Raw genomic sequence first — 15,448 nt, 5'->3', positions numbered from 1 at the left:
ATTATAAGGGCCTTTTTCAAGGGTATATTTGCATGTCAAATAAATACTCGAGAGTTTCAAAACAAAACAAAAAAGAGCAAAAAAAAGAAGAAAAGAAAAAAAGAAAAGAAGGCGAAGATGGCCGGTGACAGGGATGAAGCCGGTACAAAATGTATTTTTTTTTTTTATTTCTGTTGGTGAACTTTCAGCTTAGGTTTCTAGGTATTTTCAATAGCAACATGCTCTTCTCAAGAGACCTTGACTACCAAGACTGTAGTGATTCTAGGTATTAGGACTTCGAACTAGATCAAAAAGATCAGATGGCTGATGGTTAGTCCTTGCAGTACCTGATGTTTCAACAAAGGTCATTGTGTATGTGTGTGTGCGTGCGTGAAGAATTAGTGAACTATCTTCATAGGCTTCGAGATATCTTTAATAGAAACCTCTTTCTAGGAAACTTCGATTATCAAGACCATTGAGTATGTAAAGTGTGAAGAATTGATGAGGAATATAATATACATTGAGATACATAAGTCTAACATGACCGTGCAAAAATGTGCGCCGCCCCTGATATTTTGAGGTACAAAAAACAAACAAGAAAGAAGAAAATAAAGAATCCCATCACATGGGAGACACCTCACACATCAAGTGTACAGTTAGTTAGTGTCCTCGCACCTCTCCAACCAAGTCTCTTAGCCCTCCGATTCATGCACTTCTCTCTATCAGCGCAACCGCTTGGCCCCAACCTTAACAGCAACCTTCTCCCGCTCCTGCGTCGCCTTCGCATTCAAAGCCGGGTTCAACGACGGCAAGCTCCGCACCGCCTCCGCAAGAACCAACTTCCCATCGACCAGGGCCTGCCTCTCCTTCTCTAGCTGCTGCCTCTCCGCGCACTTCGCCTCCAGCTGCTTCTTGCGCTCCTCGGTCATCTTCCAGGCCTCGGGGAAGCGGAGCTTGCGCTCGGGCTTCTGGTGGCGCAGATCGAGGGGCACGTCGCTGAACGAGTCGCCCTCCTTGGCCTCCTTGATGAGCGTGTTGATGAGATCGCCGAGGTACCGCTTGTTCTGGGCGCGGGTGGTGAACTTCTCGCACGACATGCGGATGATGTCGGTGTTGGGGTTGTAGCGCGGGCCGACCAGCTTGAGAAGTGTCTGCAGCTGCGCGGCGGTGAGGTACTTCGGTGCCAGATCCTGCGCGCTGACTTCCATAACCACCTTGCTTTCGGCGGGGTGCTGCTCGCCTAGGTACGAAGTGTAGCGGAATCGGAGGATGTGGGTGTCCGGGGGGAGAGTGAAGGGGCGGGCCAGTTCTGCACATTAAAGCGGGCTTGGTTAGCAAATCCGAGTCACGAGTCACGGACAATCAAAGAAAGAAGGGAGGGGATCCATACGGCTCAAGAACGGCATATCCCAAGCAGCAATACGAGTCCATTCTCGGATGTCGCGGTGCAATTCGACCTCCGCATGAGCCATGGAGGTCATTTCGTCCTCGCGGAACTCGTCGTCCGCGTCCTCAACAAGACCAAATTCGTCGTCTTCCTCCTCAGCCCAGAACCCGGGCCTCTTCTCGCGGACGTCTTCGAATCGCAGACCACCTCGGTCCAGATTGGCGACTTCTCGGTTCAGTTCGGCGAGGGCGTCCGCTCGCTTCTGGGGATCGTTGAATTCGGCCACGATGCGTCGGTTCTCGGCGTCGAACTGCACCCGCTCTTCCGCGGACAGCATATCGTACATCGACCGCTCCTCCGGGCTCAGCAGCTCTGGCGAGTATTCCGGCATGGTGGGCAGGTCGTCCAAGGTGGACGCCGACGGAGTCTTGGCCCGGGAAGTCGACGGCGTGACGGAGAAAGAACGGATGGGGATGGCGATTGGGCCTCGCCGGGTGAGCGAGAGGGCCAAACGGCCCATGGACCGAGCTGCTAAGGCCATTGGGGAGGAGAGTAGAAGGTATGGAGGAGAAGGGGGAGGTGAAAAGGCGGGATTAACCAGCTGGAGAGAGGCGGAGGAGGTTTATCGGAGCCCATGTTTTTCTGCGGCTGCGAACTTCGTTGCCGCTAAGCCGCTTCGGGAAGGGGGAAGGCAAGTCGACCCCGTCGGCTCGTCTCTTCCCTCTTCTTCATCTTCATCTACAACTCCCGGGCAAACATGTTTCGGCCCCCTTCTCGTTCTTCTATATTGTTCTTTCAAGAGTGAGAACTCTTTCGCATTCGAGAACCAACTATACCGCCATCCGGTCCCCCTAGACCATGGCCATAAGCCAACCCGCCAAGTTATGCTTCGTCACAGTGGGAGCCACGGCGTCATTTCATCTACTCCTGCAGGCCGTGCTCGATCAGCCATTTTGGGATGCTTTGCACCGGCTTAGCTATACGCATTTGCTCGTTCAGTATGGCAAGGACGGTCGATCCCTGTTCGAGGAATCCCTTGCCAAAATCTCCGATCGTCACGGCATCAAGCTCGACGGCTTCGATTTCAATCACGAAGGCCTTGATGGGGAGATGGGATTGACGCAGTGTAATCCATTCGAGAACCGCAGCGGTGGATTGATCATCAGTCATGCAGGTAAACACTTGTGTGGCCCGGAACCCTCTACATCTATATCCATGCCTTGAGGGGAACTGGCGAACGAATCGTATTCACGTAAAAGAAAAGGAAACCACAAGAAAGCAAAACTAATACATACCTATCCCACACAGGATCGGGCAGTATCCTCGGGGCCTTACGCCTCGGTGTCCCGCTGGTGGTGGTTCCCAATCCGACCCTGAAGGATAACCACCAGGAAGATCTGGCGCGCGAGCTCCAGAGACAAGGATATGTCGTTGCCAGCCCATACCAGTATGCTTGCCCCATCCCGAGAGTGTAGCAGTGACGAGGTCATTCCTTTGTTCTTATACATTTTCTTTCTTGTTCTTTGTAGGGACGTCGCGACCGCCGTAGAGCGCGCGGAGACCCTGAGGTCTCAGATGTTGACTTGGCCGCCTGTGAATGGCGCTGGGAAGAAACATCGTACGCTGGACCAGGTGATGTCGGACGAGATGGGCTTTTTGGATTAATACCTTCGTCTGGGTGGTTCTGTTGAGGTGTTTTGTTACTATTACGTTGAATCCGCTGCACTACTCTGTATACCCTGGGGAAAGTGGTGATTTCCTCCGTCTGAGAATGATGTGAAGAATAATTATATCAACTTCAAGCATGATAGCTACTATAATGAACCTGTGTTGGTTGTTCAATCCGTGATTGTTGACCTGCAAGAAGTATAGAGAAAGTGGCCCAAGCTTCTTGTTGACGGCACGGAACTTCTAATCTTCTCCGATCTGAACGCGACTTCATCTCTTCGCCGCCGCCCTCACCTCCCCGTCTCGAGCGCTGTCAATTGGGGTTGAAACCAACTGTTCGATAACCCTCTTTCCTCTGGGCCTGAATTATCTTTTTTTTCTCCCCAGTCGTGGGGCCTTTTCACCGCTCCTCAAACAATCGCGAAATCCCCTCAAAACAACAGGGCCTCGCACCCCCCGTTTCACGCCTCTCCCTCCCACTCCCCAATATCCACCACCCAACGCAATGGCCGAAGCCACCCTCCACAACGCCCCCATTGTCATCGACAATGGCAGCGGGACCATCCGCGCCGGTTTCGCCGGAGAGGAGATCCCCTCTTGCTACTTCCCGTCGTTCGTCGGTCGGCCCAAACACCCGCGGGTGATGGCCGGCGGTCTTGAAGGCGACGTCTTCATCGGCCAGCGGGCGCAGGAGCTGCGCGGACTACTCAAGATCCGGTACCCATTGGAACACGGCATCGTGACGGACTGGGACGATATGGAGAAGATCTGGCACTACGTGTACGAGAACGAGCTGAAGACGCTGCCGGAGGAGCACCCCGTGCTGCTGACCGAGCCGCCGCTGAACCCGCGCAAGAACCGCGACACCGCCGCCCAGATCATGTTCGAGACTTTCAACGTGCCCGCCCTCTACACCTCCATCCAGGCCGTGCTGTCGCTGTACGCGTCCGGCCGCACCACCGGTGTCGTGCTGGACTCGGGCGACGGCGTCTCCCATGCCGTCCCTGTGTTCGAGGGCTTCGCTATCCCCAACAGTATTCGGAGGATTGATGTCGCCGGGCGCGACGTCACGGAGCAGCTGCAGGTGCTGCTGCGGAAGAACGGCCATGTGTTGCATACCAGCGCCGAGAAGGAGGTGGTGCGCATGATCAAGGAGAAGGTCTGCTACGTGTCGTTGGATCCTAAGCGGGAGGAGAAGGACTGGATGAACAGCTATCACAAGTCGGAGTCGAAATTGGTGGATTACGCCTTGCCGGATGGGCATCGAATTAAGGTATTTTCTATTCTTCACCCCATTCTGCAAACATTCACTCAGAAGACTCATTCCTGACTTTTTGACTCTCCTGAACAGATCGGACAAGAACGTTACCGCGCCCCTGAAATCCTCTTCGACCCCGAGCTGATCGGCCTGGAGTATCCCGGAGTTCATCAAATTGTGCAAGACGCCATCACCCGGACGGATTTGGATCTGCGCAAATCCCTATATCTCAACATTGTCCTCTCGGGAGGATCGACATTGTGCAAGAACTTCCCCGACCGACTGATGCGCGAAATCAAGCGGTTAGCGGTGGAGGATATGAAGATCCGGATCTCTGCGCCTGCGGAGCGGAAGTACACCACTTGGATTGGTGGAGGCATTCTCGCCGGACTGAGCACCTTCCGGAAGGTAAGTCGTCCCACGGATCTGGGACGCTGTGTATGCATATGCTAATCAACCCCGGCATGTAGATGTGGGTTAGTGCGGATGAATGGCATGAAGACCCCGAGATCATCCACCGGAAATTCGCCTAAGCCTTTTGTCTTTGTCATTCGAATCCGCGAATATGTATCTGAGGGAGGGAAGTCCAAGACAAGGCTTCAAGCTCAAGACTTCCTCATCACTTTCAGCTCATTCCCTCGGACAACCGACGAACCAAGGCCAGCGAAAACAAAGGAGAAGACACATCCAGAAAAGGACAAAAAACAACAACCTTCAACCCAGATGATTCAAGAAATAGGTGACATTGCAACGTGGTCACGACATTAACTTTCGACCAACCCCTGAAGAACTAGCTGTTGACTTGACGCGCATTGATTGAGCGACAGCTTTTGATACCCCCTTCCTTCCCTCTCATTTCTATTACTCTATGTTTCTCATTGATGTCGATATTTATCCCCACAATTACACCCCTACCCACTGTTTCCACATGGATCTGCACCTAGAACATACCGTCAATCTGAGTCATCGACTCGCTTCGCAATTGGAGATAGCGATGACGATGACGATGCCAACGAATCGATCAATATCAAATCACCATCATTTCTCTACTATCTCCCTATGATCCGGACCTTACCGTTTCTTTAGGTCCAACCCCGAAACCACAAGGACGAGGAGCAAGCAACTAAAGCGAACAGCTCTAGGCAGATTCGAAATGAGAAACCATTTGAAATCAATGAAGTATCTACTTACTACCTACCTCCTTACATATCATCTTCATCTCACTTTTTTTTCCCCTTCCATTTTGGCTTGTTTAATTTCTACTTCAATCCTGTTCATCTTATGCCTCTCCTACCTTACCTTACCTGACTTACCCCTTACCTACTTGTGTAAATAAAGACTTTGAACTTTGATCAACTATGTAGCTGAACTTTGTATGCAATCAAGATATAGATAGACGGATAACTTACATAGAGCTTCTTTTTTTTTCTCCTTTCGTCCTTCACCTTTTATTCTAGATTGCTTGTAGATTGAACTGTGGCTGAGGCTGATATGGAGAACGTACTACGTAGTTGCCGGGATTTCCCTTGGATACATTTGCCATATAATATGATGCCATCATGCCATCATGCCACCAAGGCCACGGGTCCGGTATCCAGAATTCAGGAATTAGTTCGACAGCAGACATCTTACGATTCACATGCTACCGGATTACGGATAGTAAAGAGAGAAACAAGTTGACTTCCAAAATGTCCGGGTTCTTATCCTTCATTTCCGACGATATATCAAATCAAGACAACTAACATACAGGGAAAGAGTTTAAACGGGTAGGGATAAGAAACAGATGAGGGTGATCAAGATCATATCGAAGACATTGACGGAGCCAGAAAAAAAAAAAGAAAAAAAGACAAAAAGTGACAGTGAGAGTGCAAAACGATGTCCCCTCCTTGGTTCGCCGATTCCAGAATCCGGCATACACATTGTTGTTGAAATAGAAATATAGAAGGATTCAGGAAGGTCCAGCGATATGAAGATCCCGCATGTGAGAAAACACACAAGATTCAAAAAATTCAATCGAAGTGCCAATGAGGATTTCATGGCGAAGAGGGTATCATGTCGACATGGTTGTCGAAGGCAATAAAAAAAGAAATGAAAATGGAATAAAAAGAAGTAATAGAGGTAAAGTGAGCGGTCAAGATATAGTAGTCGAAACCACAGCTTCCCTCGATCAAATGCGAATGTCGGAATAGAGAAGAGAGATGATGTGATTATAATTGGCGACAGTCCTCGAGATTTCGAAGGTAAGGGGTGTTGAAGGAGTAGGATGGTGAAATCAAAAACTTTTTTAGTTGTCGTAAGGTCGTGAGTCATGCATGCGAAAGTCGAAAAAAATCAAGTTTCGAGACGCTGAATATGCATGTGGGTGTTGAAATCAAAGGGACTGGGATGTCGTAGATAAGAAAGCAAGCATCTATGCCATTCCTCTCAGCTTGCCCCAGCCCTTCTCCAGGCCGCGCATGGCCTTTTCGCGGGCCGAGCTGGTCGAACCGGCACTACTCGAGGTAGCATTGCTGCTGGCGGAGAACTTGCGCGACAGACTGCTGCCACTGCTGGAGGTGTCCCGGTGGACCATGTTGCCGGCACCACCACGACCGACGTGGTAGACGGGGGCGGCGCGACGCAGGTCCCGTTCTAATTCCTCGTCGAAGCTGAAGATGGCGCGCTCACTGCTGCTGTGAACGTTGCCGGCACCGCCGCGGCCAGACTTGAAGGTGCTGGGGACATGCGAGTCCAGGCGCGTCAGAGACGGGGGGCCGGTGGCCGAACGAGAGTCGGTAGTCCTGGTGTTCTTGAGGCTGATGACATTGCCAGCGCCTCCACGAGCCGTATGGAGAGCAGGACGGGAGGTATGAGGGACGGAAGGGTGAGGTTCAACGACCCTGTAATTGATAGATGCCGGCATGATTATGTGATGATATGGGAGAACGAATGCTCTAAAAGAGGATCGGTCTATGACGCAAAATGCATAGAAGGCTAATAATGCGCGAGGTCGAAGATCTAGATTCGACGGGTGGGATGCTAGTAGTAGAAAGGTCTGTCACGACAGTCAAAGACGCGCAGAACTACAGACTAGAGAAGGATTGGATATGGGAGAGAATGGGAAGAAGAAGAGAAGAGGAGAATATGACAGATGAGTTCAAAGAAAGGATCGTGAAAAAATCTTCTCCTTTGTTCAATTGCGATGGGACCACTATAAAGCGAGCCAAACATTGCGGCGGGGGCGGTGTTATATAGTTGGATCGGTGAGCCAACCGGTCACTGGGGAAGAGGCGACGATTGCACCATTCCCGTTCGGCGTGCCAGGCACGACGGTCAGTCCCAGGGTCACACGCTGGCTCGGCTGTGGATGCGACGGTGGAGCAGCTGCCAGGAAATTGAGCGCTGGTTGCCATTAATTCTCATTAATGCCATCGCTGTTTCCTGAGTAAGCAAGACCCGGAAGTCTATGCGCGCGGTACGAGCCCCCCCTTATGTCAGCTCGCGTTAGGGCTGGGCGGTTGCCGCAGCCATTCAGGGGGAAGTCTAGGTGGGAATCGGTGCACTATTGGCTACTAGAGACCCACCGCTCCTAAATCATCTGACATGTCCAAGCCCTGAAAAACGTAACAGAAACTCCCACAACCACCAATCAGGGACAAGTCCACGCCAATGTGTCCCAAAGCGAATTTCCTGGGGGTAATGGAAATTGCTGGCCGGTCACGAGTCGTCATCGTGAGCGGATGATCCTTACAGACTCCTTCAATGGTCTGCTTCACTTTCAACCCGGTCAACTCGTGGTTTCCTCATCTGCAGCGCCTTCATCTGGCATCCAACAGCCTCTTACTCCATGCTCCTTGCGGCTGACCGGTTTGCCAGGCAGGAAGCCAGGCAAATAGCCGGCAGATTATATAAGATGGAAACTATGATGGATGTTTCAAGAAAATAGAATTTAATGAAACATCTAATCCGTCATTCATCCCCCTTGTGAATCATGCCGGTCAATGAAAATGATTAAATTTTCTAAAAAAAAAAATTTTTAAAAAAAAAATGAAGAATTTTCTCCCCCGCAAGTTACTCACATTGGCAGCACGCACGATTGCATCATCGCTTCTGGATGATTCCAATTCCAGCATCTACTTCCGTCTCGTAGACGTCCCCTCATGAGTTTCACGTACTCCAATGCTTGTTGCCTGCCGTCATCCTGGAATTCTGGCCCGGTTCCTGACTTGTCGGTCTTGCCATCCCCATGTCGCATTGCCAATGAAACATGCGTTCGTGGTGATCTTGCGCCTTCACGACTGCAATGTTGTCTTTCTTGGCATGGGGCAGATCTGGCTAGAACCTCCTCTAGCGCCGGATAGTCGAGGAGATCTTCGAATAAATCTCTCACCGTCCTTCCCCTGGATGCATCGCCATGTTAGTCAGGGATAACGTCTCCTGAACTGTCGAGTGTCGACACATTGAACAATGTTGGCGGTGGATCGCATCATCGCGACTACCTTGTTGGGATTTCTATTACTACATCCTACAGGGTGTATCGTTCCGTACATTCTCCGAGGCCCTCCCCCGCATACAACCGGCATGGTAAAGAGTCATTATTGAATATTATTCAATCCTCGAAATCCAGACCAGACAAAAAATGAGCGCGATCCACTCGGGGGCCAGACTAAACCCGACGGAGACGACTTCCCCAGACAATTGTCAGGGCTGGACTGGAGCGAAATGACGCCAGTTCCACCGCGACGACAGAAATGCCTCAACTTCCCCCGTCGATCCGTCCATTCAGCGCCTCCTGAAAATTTTTTCCTTCCCCATTTCGGCCCACTGCGGATCTTTCAGGCGATTGGCCAGCTTCACCGATCCGGTCCTACCGGTCGCGGTGAACCGATTTTTTTCTCATTATTTTTTTTCTCGTCATGGGTTTTTTGATTTTTTTGCTGAGGAGGGGAAATCCATTTCCCCCCTCGGCCCTTCCCCGGATTTTGGCCCCAGGCATCGACGTGGTCACCTGCAGGTGATGGCAAGTGTCAGCAAAAGCGGGAGAATTCCCCCTCCTGCATCACAACCCAATTTCGACTTCCTGGCCTCGGCTGCGTTCGGCTACTTGCCCGTCGCTCCCTCTGCGCTCGACCGTTTCGCCATCCGGGATCCCCTGGCATGTCAGGCTGTAATCGGCCTGAAGAGTCGCTGCACTATAGAAAGCGTATTATCAACGGAATGGGGCTCAGTATGAGCGATTTACCACGTCGTGTCGCTCCCCGTTCGACGGAGGCCTGTCCGTCTGCAGCGTTTCATTGAAGATCTGCCCTGTCAATTCTGTTCAACTCTGGCTTCTAGCCAGGGCAGTGTAGCATTGACCTATCTGCACTATCACGGGCATGGAATTCTTGTTCTTTGATATCAGGCCTCCGTCAAGGTAGGTTTCTTATTCTGAGAGGCCATTCCACGGCGACTGCTTCATTTCGTCCTGCATTGTGCAAAGACTCGGCATGAACGGATAATGCTCTGCGCTTGCTCTTTGTTGACTCGGTCAACTTGAGCGCCTTGGTTCTTCCCTCGACTAATGTCTATAGCCGCTTGGTTCACTTGGTGGTAACACATCATAGTAGTTCCTGTTCTCCCACTGACACACGGCCTACTCCTACTCCGGTGTACGCGTATTCTTTCAACCTTTTGCCTGATCTTATCACCTGTATTTATACGCTAGAGAAATTTGCTCTTCGTGTCACTAACGTGAACAGGCAGCAGCATACTGGCGAAACAGCAATCAATGGGGCTCCTAAGTCTTGATGCTTCTTGTATGGCACTCAACTCAGGGGTGCATCGAGCCATAATTTCGGAAAGAGACGGTCCCAGTACAGAAATGATACGGGACACTTCACTTTGCTTAGAGTAGCCATAATCATAGAATATAGATGGAGTCGAAGTGAGATGGTATGTGTCATGCAGTCGCATTGCAACCGAGTTGTTGCGGTGTATAGTTGACGTAGAAACCTCACCGCTGATCAGCCCCTATGCCGTGTGTTTCATCCAATGCTGCAAGAAGCACTCAGGTTTTGCGACAGTTGCTCGTATTCGACGATAGAAAGCGGCCTTTGGAGTCTCGGATGTTCATTGACTGTAGGTTTCTTTCAAGTAAGTGGAGATTCGTGTTTGACGAAGGGCTTGCAAATCGAATGTTAATTACGAAGTCATATACTTAGTTTGAGACATGATCCGTTGTAGTCACAAAGAAAAGACCTGGATCGATCCGCAATTTATTATTGGCAGCTACCAATGCGATACCACCAAACTTGACGTCGGTCAAGGGCTAGAACATGACTCTAAGCAGATAGCGCGGCCTGATCTATCAGGTGTCAATAAGCTAGTCTAGGTATATTCTGCCATTTCACACCGCCCGAGATATCTCCGTCGCTATCGAAACTCCGCTTCATTATCCAGGACTTCATGCAAGTCTTTGCTTGAGCAGTTTCACCAACTACCCTGCCACGATTGTCGGTTCAAATATCCAGTCATCTGAATCGCTGCCTCAGATATATCTACCCCGCGAGTGATCTCGATCTGCGCCAGTCCGGTCCACGCGCAACGCGCCATCAGAGCGCCGCCGATCCAAGCTTCGCCTCGAACGCCCAAGGTCAGCGACGGCCTGAAGATTCAAGATGCCTAAATATAAGTGACTCCCTACTCCTCTTATCGGTCAACTAGAAGCTAACTGTCAATGCACTCTTCTGTAGGTTCTTCCATATCATGGCAGATCTTCCATCCGTCTCGAATCGCGCCACATCCATTCCGTCTTCTGGCCGCATCTTACTGATCCCATGCCCAATTCCATAGGCGACTACTGCGATGTGTACCTCACGCACGATTCGATGAGTGTGCGCAAGGCGCATAACTCCGGACGAAATCACCTGAGGAACGTGTTGGAATACTACCAGCGTATGAAACAAGCCCTACCGCTGCCCTCTCTCAGCTAGAGATTCCCATCAAGTGAAATATCTCTCACTCACATACAATCCCAGAAATCGGTCAAGAAAAGGCCCAATCCGTCATCGACTCCATCACCTCGTCCTACGCCGCTGAAGGTCAAGCCGTGCCGAACCCTGCCATGGCTCCCCCGGGTGCTTTCCCTCCTCCCCCGTTCGCCTTTCCTCCCGGTATGTCTTTCCCCCCCTCCTCCTTCCAGATATCTTCCCCTCCATCCATCGATATCACTAATCAGAACCAGGTGGTCCAGGTCAATTCCCTCCTCCTCTTCCTTTCGGAATGCCCCCTCCCGGCGCACCAGGTGGTGCCCCCGGCATGCCTCCTCGTATGTCTTGCCCCCATCTCTCCAGATCAAGGTCTCATCCCGTTCTAATCGATTCGAACCCAACAGCCCCCGGCGCTCGCGGCCTCCCCTTCCCTCCTCCCTTCCCCGCTGCATCCGGCGCTGCTCCTCCCGGCTCTCTCCCCCCGCCTCCTCTCCCCAACATGCCCCCAGGCCAAGGCTTCCTCCCCCCTCCCGGCGGCTTCCCTCCCAGCTTCCAGACCCCTCCGCCAGGCGCCCCCGGTTTCCCGCCCATGCCAGGATCCGGGATGGGTGGTCCGCCCGGCCCTGCGGATGGATATGCGCCTCCTGGTGCAGGACCGGGTGGTCTTCCCGGGCCGCCTCCTGGGTTGGGAGATTCGCGATGAGAGTGAACGTCTTGAGATTGTTGGTTTCGGGTCATTTGAGCACCAGGAGAAGGCGAAGCAAAAAAAAAGCAGAAGAACGAAACGGATGGCTTGCTTGCTTACCGCTTTTTTTGTTTAAAAGAAAAAAAAAAAAGAAAATGCATGCATGATGGGGTTGTTCTACGTGTCTTTGGTATCTATTGACATATCTCTTTCTTTTCTTCGTTTTTTTCTGTTGAACGGTTGTTTGTTTTATTACATTTTTTCCCCTCTCGATCATTGTATACGTGGGTGTTAACCAGTTTGTTTTCATTATCATTATACCTCGATATCTAGATATTCATTTTTTTTCCTTCGTCGATTTCCGTCCGTTCGTTATCTGTTTTCAGCGTTCTTCCTTTTTTTAATGGCATCGATTAAATGTCGCTCAATAGTAGGCGCTGTCTTGCATAATAAACAAAGTCACTGTTATGGATTACGGGGAAAGTTTGAAAAGGTCTGAAAAAGGCACGTCTCTTCCGGACGTGGATACTAGCATTATGACCTCCGTGCATCTAAAGAGAAAACCAAGACACGGACATGTCACAGATAATAACAGAGGGACAGACCATCGGATCAATCAAACAATAGTAGTAACAACCCTGTCGAGTATAAAGATCACATAGTCCACAAAATCAAGTCAAGTCCCGATCTCCCGATCCAATGCTTCAGAACGCCGGTTGATATAGAAAAAAAGATAGAAAAAGAAAAGAAAAAAAATGTTCCCGACAAGGTGATGAGAAAAACTGAAAGGAAGGAGAGATATTGATAGAATATGATACTTTTCAGTATATCCATTTATATAGGAAAAGGGATTGCCAAAAAGTACAGCCTACATCAGTAGACTAAATGGTAGTTAGGTGCGCAGGAGGAATAAAAAACAATCAAAAACAAGCAAGGGCTGGGCACGAGAGAGAAGTAATCTCGGCCTTTCCCACGCTGAAAGCCATAACTTCATTTCAGGCAAAGCTAGAAACAACCAAAAGAAAAAGTTTCTAGTGTTCGTATCCAGCACCTCTTTGCCACGGGCTAGACGAGTTCTGCGCCCGGTATGCAGCTGGGTTGTTGAATGGCGAGGTGTTCAGTCCTCGCTGAACTGGGGATGGCGATCGTGCATCGAAGGTGGGTCGTCGGGCCGGAGCGTCGTTCGCACTGGGGAACAGAGGCAGCGAAGGGTCGACAGGAGACACTGGAGGACGGGCAGACATCGGTGACGCATCGTGTGCCTCGAGGTTCTGACGGCTCACGCTCGCTCCGTTACCATTTGAGAACGAGCTGGTGCTATTGTCATCCTCAAAGGTACTCGATTTGAACGCATTCGTCTTCATGTCACCTCGGGCGGTAGCACCCAGAGCATCCAATTCGGTGGTAAGCTGGGTTTGCGACTTGATGAAAGATCCACGGTCATCACGCATGGGCTGGTAGCGTGTATCGGGGTTCTTCGATACGATGGCGTACACAGAGGCGACGAGAACCATGATCAGGAGAATGAGGGCAAAGACCGCGTTGATGACGAAGAATACGACACCCATAACACCAGTCACAATTCCAGGCTGGTTGAAGACTTCGGAAAAGAACAGCAGGAAGATGACGTTGAGGAAATTGATAGCGGCAATTGAGATGTTATAGATGTTGGTCTTCTTGTCCATCCACGGTCGCATAACACTGACCGCGATCAACATGGCAGCCTCTATGATGACCAAAGCGATGGTTTGAACGATGGGAGCCGGTTGACTGAGGCCGATGAACATGCCCTTGATCAGGATGTATGCGAGCACGGGCACGACAAAGTAATAAGCCGTGGCGCGATACTGCACGTACAAGAAACCCCACTTGTTCAAACAGGTGGGATCGGAGTAGAGGATATAGGCCGGGTTCTTGTGCATGGTAACCGAGCGCTTCGCAAGGCGAATGACCTTGAAAGCTGCCCAACTCAGGGCCGCGATGATCGACAACAGCATGATCACAGCAAGAACGATCTCGGCGGCCGAGTCCTGTCTGGTGAACTCCCACAGACAAAGGATACACATCTGCGGAAAACCGATCAGGGTAAGTCGAAAGAGAATTCCCCGAGCAACTATCTTCCATCCGTTTCGGAAGTCCTGGAACTTGTCGCTCTTCATTTTGCCGTGCTTCGCCAAGACCTCACATCCTGCTTTGAAAAGAGCAACTAAAATCATCACAACGGTGACGAAGAAAACGAAGAAGATCAAACCCGTCAAGAAGATGTTGGTCTGTTCGATTTTGGCCTTGAACCCGACACGCTCGATACCCTTGACGGTGATACTCTTGCTTTTTGCGCCACTCTGTTCTCCCTCGCGCTTGAACAAATGCTCAGAGGCGCTTCTGGCCAAGCCCACCGAGGTATCGAAAGATCGCTTTTTAAGCACCTCAACCGAAGTTGTTGAAAGCTGGGAGAGAATTGTGGATGGGGTACCTCCGGTCGCTCGCTGGTACCAGGTACAGATGGTTTCAAGGAAACCAATGCGAATAATACCCATACTCCATTGGAAATTCTGCGTCCACGCTTCTACAATCGGCGGCATGTGAACAGAAGTCATACCAATGATGGCCTGCGACTGCATGAAGCTGAACAGGGACAGGGCGTTCGCTGCAACATGTGCGGCTGTATTCGAGTGACCGAGCCCGGACGTGATCGCCGAAGCTGCTAGACCCAAGCCGGATATTATCGCTGTAGACCAACCAACTCCTTGTTGATAAACCGTTTTACCGTTGGATAAACTAGCCTCGAGACATGTGATACTTTTTCCCGTTTCCGTAGAGTTGATGTAGATGCGAACAGAGGCGTCAAGGTCGGGGACGGTATATGCGATACCTAGAGGGGTTTGTTAGTAAAGAAGGAATCCCTATTATCAGCGATTTTCCGAATACACACCGGGAATGCTGTTGACGACTTCTTCCGGAACCTCAATGGTAGCTTTCTTAACGTCGATCGGACCTGTGTTCATGGGGCAAAGACCTTGCAGGTTCTGCTCACACGGATCGATTTCCTTTCGGAGAGCCTCGATTCCGTATGCGTTCAGGATTAGCTCCGCAGTCATTCTTCCCGAGATGGAGGCCACTCCATCGAAGCTGAAAGCCAGAGAACGGTTGTTGGGGGTGAACGTGACGGCGAAATAGGTTGCCGTGAAATTGTTGCTGTCTTGACATAAATTCAAGGCATTGGATTTGATGAGCTTGATCGCAGACACGGAAGGTGCCGCGAGGAAAGCGAGGAACACGCTAAATAGAAGCGATAATAGCCGCATGATGGGAGGTGTATTGTCGGCGTCAACTTCTCCAGTCGACGGCGGATATACTCGTCAATTAAGAGGAGGTTCAAGGGCCGGAAAATGCGGGCGGTGGTGGTGGTGAATTAGGTAGTACTCCAGAATCTATTAGGTTGGTATCGGCCGGATGCGGAAGGACTAAGTTTGAGGCGCAAAGGTTGGCAATGAAACCCTGACTGTATTACCGAATGTAGT

At 50.8% G+C, this 15,448-nt stretch overlaps 6 protein-coding genes across 6 annotated transcripts; 3 read left to right on the top strand and 3 right to left on the bottom strand.

Moving 5' to 3' along the window:
* Positions 1 to 701: 701 nt before the first annotated feature.
* RSM24 (mitochondrial 37S ribosomal protein mS35) lies at positions 702 to 1,907 on the bottom strand (the record flags this gene model as incomplete). The annotated part of the gene is made up of 2 exons (XM_046094330.1): positions 702 to 1,288; positions 1,370 to 1,907. 2 exons carry the CDS (start codon positions 1,905 to 1,907, stop codon positions 702 to 704), a joined length of 1,125 nt encoding a protein of 374 aa, XP_045950309.1.
* A 317-nt stretch (positions 1,908 to 2,224) lies between these two features.
* On the top strand, positions 2,225 to 3,031 carry alg13 (N-acetylglucosaminyldiphosphodolichol N-acetylglucosaminyltransferase catalytic subunit ALG13; the record flags this gene model as incomplete). Its single annotated transcript, XM_046094329.1, has 3 exons — positions 2,225 to 2,540; positions 2,675 to 2,813; positions 2,896 to 3,031. 3 exons carry the CDS (start codon positions 2,225 to 2,227, stop codon positions 3,029 to 3,031), a joined length of 591 nt encoding a protein of 196 aa, XP_045950308.1.
* A 508-nt stretch (positions 3,032 to 3,539) lies between these two features.
* ARP1 (actin-related protein ArpA) lies at positions 3,540 to 4,825 on the top strand (the record flags this gene model as incomplete). The annotated part of the gene is made up of 3 exons (XM_046094328.1): positions 3,540 to 4,307; positions 4,386 to 4,700; positions 4,763 to 4,825. The coding sequence occupies 3 exons, from the start codon at positions 3,540 to 3,542 to the stop codon at positions 4,823 to 4,825; spliced, it is 1,146 nt and encodes a 381-aa protein (XP_045950307.1).
* A 1,877-nt stretch (positions 4,826 to 6,702) lies between these two features.
* Positions 6,703 to 7,194, bottom strand: LDX57_012580 (DUF3602 domain-containing protein; the record flags this gene model as incomplete). The annotated part of the gene is made up of 1 exon (XM_046094327.1): positions 6,703 to 7,194. One exon carries the CDS (start codon positions 7,192 to 7,194, stop codon positions 6,703 to 6,705), a length of 492 nt encoding a protein of 163 aa, XP_045950306.1.
* Positions 7,195 to 11,089: 3,895 nt separating this feature from the next.
* On the top strand, positions 11,090 to 11,945 carry YHC1 (putative U1 snRNP complex component Yhc1; the record flags this gene model as incomplete). The annotated part of the gene is made up of 4 exons (XM_046094326.1): positions 11,090 to 11,207; positions 11,291 to 11,425; positions 11,497 to 11,580; positions 11,647 to 11,945. 4 exons carry the CDS (start codon positions 11,090 to 11,092, stop codon positions 11,943 to 11,945), a joined length of 636 nt encoding a protein of 211 aa, XP_045950305.1.
* A 1,013-nt stretch (positions 11,946 to 12,958) lies between these two features.
* FLC3_3 (transient receptor potential ion channel family protein) lies at positions 12,959 to 15,232 on the bottom strand (the record flags this gene model as incomplete). Its single annotated transcript, XM_046094325.1, has 2 exons — positions 12,959 to 14,799; positions 14,860 to 15,232. 2 exons carry the CDS (start codon positions 15,230 to 15,232, stop codon positions 12,959 to 12,961), a joined length of 2,214 nt encoding a protein of 737 aa, XP_045950304.1.
* Positions 15,233 to 15,448: the final 216 nt, after the last annotated feature.

Source organism: Aspergillus melleus (assembly GCF_016097325.1).
Source record: "Aspergillus melleus strain CBS 546.65 chromosome Unknown contig8, whole genome shotgun sequence".
Lineage (NCBI taxonomy): Eukaryota > Fungi > Ascomycota > Eurotiomycetes > Eurotiales > Aspergillaceae > Aspergillus > Aspergillus melleus.
Note: the sequence above shows the minus strand (reverse complement) of the source record. Positions and strands in the feature narration are given on the sequence as shown.